This window comes from Cyprinus carpio, chromosome A5 (assembly GCF_018340385.1).
Source record: "Cyprinus carpio isolate SPL01 chromosome A5, ASM1834038v1, whole genome shotgun sequence".
Lineage (NCBI taxonomy): Eukaryota > Metazoa > Chordata > Actinopteri > Cypriniformes > Cyprinidae > Cyprinus > Cyprinus carpio.
The window spans coordinates 32,357,085-32,365,109 of NC_056576.1; the positions used below are offsets into that span (position 1 = coordinate 32,357,085).

General features: G+C 35.4%; 1 protein-coding gene across 1 annotated transcript in view; it reads right to left on the reverse strand.

Annotated features, from left to right (window-relative positions):
• LOC109071206 (rab effector Noc2-like) overlaps positions 1-7,651 on the reverse strand; it is a gene marked incomplete at its 3' end in the record, with an annotated part of 44,546 nt that extends 36,895 nt beyond the window's left edge. Inside the window, exons 1-4 of the mRNA XM_042757418.1 lie at positions 7,263-7,651; positions 3,132-3,222; positions 2,836-2,979; positions 1,828-1,957 (exon numbers count right to left, since the gene is read on the reverse strand). Of these exons, the coding sequence (XP_042613352.1) occupies positions 1,828-1,957; positions 2,836-2,979; positions 3,132-3,208 (351 nt within the window). The remainder of the gene's footprint in view (positions 1-1,827; positions 1,958-2,835; positions 2,980-3,131; positions 3,223-7,262) is intronic.
• Between the last annotated feature and the right edge of the window lie 374 nt (positions 7,652-8,025).

An 8,025-nucleotide genomic window follows, 5' to 3' on the forward strand; every position in this document is an offset into this window, starting at 1 on the left:
TTCATGAGAGAGCAGGAGTGATGTGAACTCAGGGTTTCTAGAACAGATGCTCTGTCCTCACTGGCACAGACCTGCTGTTAAGGACCTCATTCAGTCTTTAGCACTTCTTAGTCCTGTGTCAAGTCACAGTGTGTGTCTGTCTCCAAATAAACTACTAACTGTAATCCGAGGTTCAGTGGAAAGTATCTGTCTTATGCCACAATGTGCAATATCAGAACACTACAGCAGTGTTTCAGTTACACACTTCCCCCTTGTGGTCACACTGAGAACAAGACAAAGTTAAATCAATATTTGTAATGGCATGCTACATTAGGCAATATATTATATTTGAGATGTATATTTGTGCATACTACCATACTACTTAAAACCTAAAATAATTGTAGGCCAATGATTTGGGGTTTTCCTCAGAAATGTTTTTTTTTTTTTTTTTTTTTTTTTGTGGAATAGCAGTGTTGTATTTTGGGTCACATAAGGTCTGAAGCACATTATTTGAAGATTGAGATTTTCAATTAGTATCCCATACAATAAATTACACACCATCTTAACTCAAACATCAATATTCATATTCCAGGATTGATTGTGTGCAGTGTTATATTGTTTATGTTGTATACTACCATTTAAAAGCTTGGGGTTGGAAAGATTTTTCAACATTTTTGAAATAAGTCTTTTATTCTCACCAAAGCTGCATTTATTTGAGCAAAAACAAATTTAAATAGTAACAATTTGAAATATTATTATATATTTTTTTAAATAATATTTTAAAATGGAATTTATTGTTTTAATGGCAAAGCTTACTTTTCAGCAGTCATTACTCCAGACTTTAGTGTCACATGATCCTTCAGAAATCATTCTACTATGCTGATTTGCTGCTCAAGAAAGTATCTGATGAATAGAAAGCTCAAAATAACAGAATTTATTTAAATGTATTTTTTAACAACATTCACTGTCAATTTAATAAATCCTTGCTGAATAAAAGTATTAACTTCTTTCTAAACACACACAAATAAATAAATAAATAAATCTTACTGAACCCAATCTTTTGAATGTGTTCAACCAAACCTATTCTCTTAAAAGTTGGAGACCAGGACAGGAGACATTAAAGTTTATCAGGTATTCTTATAAGCTATGATGTGACAACTCAATAAAAATTGTTTACATTAGCCTTGGGGCAAGATGAGTGTATGACCATAAAAACAAAAACTAAAATCTGTAGAAACAATGCACCATCGCGTAGATTTAAGGAGGCAAAGAATGGAGTATTAATCCTGGTTATTTATTTATTGTTTCAGATGGTTATGACCATTATATCTACCAGTTCTAATTTGAAATGCACATAAATCTTAAGGTGTGTTACTTTTTAAAAGAATAAGTGAGATAACACTGGCACAAAAGTTGCAATTACTTCAGTTTAAGGCATTATAAGGGAAAACCTATATAACTAAGCAAAATAATGTAAAGATAACATGGCTCATCTTACCCCAATCTGCCCTAATGTGAACCACACATTAATCACATATCTAAATCCACCATTCCAAAACCCATAAGGGAAAATGTGAGTCATTCTCTCCAGAACTCTTTTACTGAAGTATATAGTATATACATATGTATTGTGCACAGTATGCATATTTTCTGGATGCAAAGAATGCCTATATGACTTTTGGACTGTCCTTAAATGTACAGATCTTTGCTGCCACTATGTGGTGTCTTAGAATTACTGCATGAGCCCACATATTGTTACTACATGGACATGACTAAGCATACTTGTAAAAAGCAGTGAGTGTGAAGGGTAGAGAACATCATGTTAAGAAGATTTTGACCAGTTTGTACCATGCAGCAGTCCAAACAGAGGACGGACGAAGAGCTCAGCAGACCAAACACCTCTCCACACAGCAGACACTGTGACAGGCCGTTTCCCACAGCAGATCTCCTCATGTTCTCCAGACGCTCCACTAGACGCCTGAAACACACACACACATCTTTATGTTTAGGTTTTATTAAGAACAGAGATGTTGTATGCTGTAATGTGTTTTATATGTATAAATTACCTTATTTTATCTAATTTTTTGGCAATAATGTGATCTAACCAAAGCTCAGGTAACAATAATGGTTAACTCCTATTACCCATTTTATTTATAAACACTTTCATTTAGTAAGTATGCAATAAAGCATCCTTTTATTCAGCAAATATGTATTTAAGTAAATTTAAATTATCAATTATTATAAAGATATTTATAATGTTACAAAGATTCAAATAAATGCTGCTCTTTTGAACTTCCTACAAAAGAATCCTGAAAAAAGTATCTCATTTCCATATAAAATATTAAGCAGTACAACCACAAAATTGGTCGAAGTTGATGAGAATTTTTTCATGAACTTCAAATCAGCATATTAGAATGATTTCTGATGGATCACGTAATTCTGAAGACTGGAGTGATGGCTGCTGAAAATTCAGCTTTGCCATCACTAGAATAAATTACATTATAAAATATATAAACTTAAAATATTTCACAATATTATAATTTTTACTGTATTTTTATGTATCAAATAAATACAGAATTCTTTCAAAAACACTGCAAAATACAACTGACCACAAACTTTTAAAAAGTGTTGTTTTATATATATTGGAGGGCCACTAAGACCCCCAAACAAAAGTCATATTTTTTCATGTGGCATTTTAAACACTTTTTAAAACATCAAGTAGAAATCTTGTTTATAACATCAAACATCAGATTTGAAGCGTTTATCTGACCGGACACTGGGTGACAAGGCAGAAAAAGGTATTAAAAAGCATAAATGTGCAAGCATTTAACAGCAAAAAGGCGGATAAAGTCTCACCCAATCCGGTGTTGCTCAAGGATCTCGAGCTGCTCAGCGCGGTGGATGACACTCATGATGAGATCCAGCTCTCTTTTCTCAAGTGTCTGAGCTTTCCTCTGTCTCTCAGATCGAAATGTGTGGATGGACCAGCCTGTACATAACCTGAGTGGAATACAGACACAAAAAAATCATACATCAGAAATCAATCACTATGACTGTCTTTTCCAACACACTCATTACATTAAGTGATTTGAAGAATGACATGCTGAAATGCAATTTGTGCAACAGATTTAAACAAACAAACAAAAACTTACTTTGCTCTAAGCGCTAGTTGTCTGTCACTGGGACAGACCCAGTGTTCATTCTCACTGCCAAATATTGTTTCTGTCATATTTCACTATGGAGCTGTAACAGATCAAAAGGACAAGTCTAAAATCATTATGAGAATAATCAGGTGAATTAAAATATGAAAAAACAGAAGCAATATATAATAGGCTTCAGAATGTAATTGTTTCTGAGCGTTAATATAAATAAGCATTCACCTTCAGCGTCACAGCCACTCATTGGCTTTGACAGGTGTTAGCTGTTGGTTGTGATAAACCTTACATTCAATTATGTAAAAGTGGAAGGACGCGGCTCAACTGATTACTGGATTATTCATCTCACAACACCTGCCAAATGACAGTTTCAGAGACCAAACACGAAGAGATATTGTGCAGTCTAAACACAATACTTAATGATGAACATAATACATTTTCTTAAATTGAATTGGACTGTATATCCGTTCCTATGTTCTGGTACTGCATGGATCCTATTTAATTAATAATTGATGAGTTACATCCAAGTTAAATGAAAGGGGTTGTGTAACAGAAACAATCCCAAAAATAACATGTTTATCAAATAATATATGTGTACAGTACACATACACACACGACATGTATACATATACTGTACATATATATATACACACACAGTATATATATATATATAAGGGGTTGTGATAATATATATAATCAAATAATAATATATATATATTGTGTGTGTTGTTTTTTTTTTTTGTGTGTGTGTGTGTGTGTGTGTGTGACAAACACTATAATAGGTATTAATTTTGGAGGACATGAGGTGATGATATATATACTGGAGAAACACAGTCACATTCAAATTTTTTTAAGAATATTATTGAAATAACTTATAAATTCTACATTACAATGATTAGAAATGTATATATCAATAATAATAATATAATAATAAATGCTTATTTATATAAATGTAAGTGTAAATATACTGTATATTTGGGAAACCTCACTATTTTTAGAGTAAGAAACTTAATTACAAATACCTTGTATTTGTAAGAATATTATTGAATTAATGTATATAAATCATGTTTTCAAATGATATAATAGATATTTATTATTATTGTTGTTATTGTGTGTGTGTGTGTGTACGTGTCTGTCTGTATTTACATATCATAACATTATTATGTAGAATTATTATAATTATGATAGTAGTAGTAGTAGTAACGATGGGGACGTCATGTCATTTAAAAAAAAAAAAATTATGTTGTGGTAAAGCAAACAGATGCTGCTAAGATATTTACTGTTGAAACATTCATGACATTCAATGCATGATAAACTTTCTGTATTTATATACATCAAACACATATACCGTTTTGTGCACAGGTTTAAGTCAGTTAAAGCACTTGCTCACTTCTCTTTCACTCTCTCTGTAACACAGACACAATCTACACATTTACGCCTAAGCGAGGCCGTGTCTATTTACATTTCCATGAGAACTCCTGCTCTTTATTTGGCTCTGTTGCACAGGCACAGATGACGACAGCTCCAGCAAACTACTTAGTTACACTAGCAGACTTCACAGTATAGCATTTCCTCTCAAGCCAATCACTTTATTTCTAGAAAACCCTCACTGATAACCAGTAGGGAATTCATTCAGAGAAAATACTTACTCATCTAACTACTGTTTTTAACCTGGGATACAATATGACAAAACCAGCAATCCATTCCCTCAAAGAAAACACCCATGTCCTCTTGCTTGCTTTAAATGGCACAGAAAAAGGATAGGCACAGTCTTTATTACATTAACTACAGGTCTCTGACTTCAGGCAAGGCACCTTTTTAAGACGTCAACATTCTGGCAACCATTCAAGTCTAATCCACTTAAAATCAGTTAGCAAACAGGCGCAGGCATAAAAGAAAGACTGTTTACCTTACAAGAGAACAGATAAAGTGGCGTTACTCTGGCAGTCTCTCACCATGAGAAAGTGAGAGTAGAGGAAATAAGGCGATGGAGGAGGAGGAAACTCCTGATTACACTGATCTCAGATCAGGTTTGCTGCCTCTCTCGCAATGGATCAGGTCACATGACCTGAGCACAATCCAAAACATCCTGCTCCTCCACTTACTAAAGTGATTGAATAAAGAAACAACATAGGTGCTAGTGGCTAAAGGCTTTACTATTTACCTGGTCTTTAAAAATCACAGTAATCTCATTCGCTAGGTCACTAAATCGTTTAGAATAGAATATTAAGTGATGACAACATTGTAAAATTTCTTGTGGAATAAGTATGTTCACTGATGGCCATGCAATTAAGCTGCATGGGAGCACGCCAGATGCAAAGACTGCATCTTTATGAAAAATGTCTGAAGCACCCAGTAAATAATTATAAATGAATCTTTACATAACTTTAAGTTAAAGCTGCTCTGTGATGATTTGTGCTACTCTGTCAGATGTTGCTACCTCCCATTGAAACAGTAGGTAGCACAATGCGACAACAAAAAATGCTACCCATCAGAATATGCTTTATTAACACATACCCCAACCATAAACCTACCCTTACAGTAATGCAAATACAGTAATTATGTGTTGTTCAGCATGAGAAAATTGATGCAATATTGAAGTGCACATGCACATTAAGCCCTGGTAGGACAATCTGACGGGTATGAAATGTCAGGACACTGGCTTAAAATTCAGTGGGGCAAAGCCAGACTAAATTTATTATGGCTGCTCAGGCCCACCTCAGCCCCTAGTATGAAAGTATACAGTTGTAATTGCTGCATAAATGCATTCAAACCACCTCCGAGCAGCATTAATGTCTGAGTGAAGACACCTAAATGCCACTACAGGAGTGCTTCTGTGCCACCATTGAAGTGTAAATTTGGTATAATATAAGAAAACATAAAGCAGCTTCACGCAGCCAAGTTAAGGATGCCCTGTGCCTGCTCAAAATTCTGTGTAAAGACGTAATGCTGCATAAAAGCCAGAATAAATTATGCCTTCTCTAACCCACCTCAGCCCTAGTATCAAAGTGTATGGTTATCAATGCTACGTAAATGCATTTATGCCACTTCTGAGCCGCATTAAACAGTTTGTGTAAACATACCTAAATGCCACTTCAGACGTTTCTATGTGCCACCAATGCAGTGTAAATTTGAACAGCATTAAACAGTCTGTGTAAAGACACCTACTGTACATGGCACTTCAGAAGCACTTCTGTGCCACCTTTGCAGTGTAAATTTGGCATAATAATAAGAAAACATGAAGCATCTTTACAGTCAAGTTAAGGCTGCTCTGCACTTTCTCAAAGTCTGCAATGGTGCATAAAAGCCAGGCTAAATTGCGCCTGCTCTGACCCACCTCAGTCCCTAGTATCAAACTACTGTATAAAGGTGCAATTGCTGTGTAAATGCATTTATGCCACCTTTTAGCACCATCAAACAGTCAGTGTAAAGACACCTAAATGAAACTTCAGAAGTATTTCTGTGCCACCTTTGTAGTACATATCTGGCATTATTCCAAAAAACTACTTGCACCCAATAACTTCAGTTTTACTAGCTTGTTTAATAATGGCAGAAATTCAGTCAATAAAAATTTCAAGCCAATAAAATTACGGTAAAAAGAAAAAGAAAGTATCTGTACACTTGACCACACTTATAAATATATGAACATCACGACCAAGTGTTGTTTATTTACAAGAGAAATAGCGCAAACACACATTTCAAACAAAACATTAAGTTTGCTTTAAGTGACACAAACAACACATAAAAGGTTTTGCTTTATTTTGATAGCTGATAAAACAACAACAATAAAAGTTTTGCAACCCTTTCTAGCTGGGTCGTGTTTAATATCATGAACTATACTTGTGATTACACACTAGAACACCTGTGTGAAAGTGAGGTGAAATTACTTACAAAAATACAATAAAATCACACTGACACCAGATGCTTAGAAACAAAAATGGCTCAAAAAAGAAAGTGAAGTTAGGTGAAGTTGTCCCACATGCTTTAAAATCTCTGCGAGCTTGAATTAAACCAGCGAATTTGACAATTTCACATTTATTTTGTTCAAAAACAACAGTTTTATTCCCAACCAAAAACACGTAAAGGAAAACAAACAGATGGTCTAAACACAACAAGAACATGCCTTACCTGTCCTTGAGACGTGATTTTTCCAATGGAAACCACCAGCAGGAGTTATTTATTTTCCAAATTCCTCTCAGCAGTCAGACACAAACCCCCAGTCACTGGCAGGGTCCAAGCTGCGCACGCCCAAAAATGTAGCAGGTGTCACAGAAAACACCGTAATCTCATGGATAATGGTGTGAAGAGGTGTTTATTGTGTGAGCGCGTGTGCTTGGAGGTTTGGTGGCCTCTTTGGAGGACAGCCACGCAGTAGTTTATCTCCAACAACTCTGTAAAATGAGTGCGAGGGGAAAATCTGAGGTCACACCTTCCCACCGCAGCAGATGCTGGAGAGCTGGCCACGTGCTCCCTCCCGGGCAAACGCGCGCAGGTTTCCAAGGTGAAAAGAGGAAGTACACGTGTGTACTTTATTTATTTGTTTATTTATTTTAATAAGAGAGACTATCTTTGTGTTAAAACTAAACACAAAAATACAGTCAACGTCAAAAGGGCGTCTGTTGTCACTTTGGGTAGGATGTGAAACAAAATACAGAGACGCCAGGTGCAGCGGTGCAGAACATATAACCAGTTTAGTTTTTAACTAAATTTCGTTATTAATAAGTCACCGACCAACCTGGAAATATTGGAGCACAAACAAACTGTGGGCATCTGTGAATTGCTACCTGCCAAGAGGCCTGTGTCTCTCCTGGGTATCTTAGCAACAGGCACTTCTGAAAAAGTACAGGCAACACACACACACACACACACACACACACACACACACACAGGA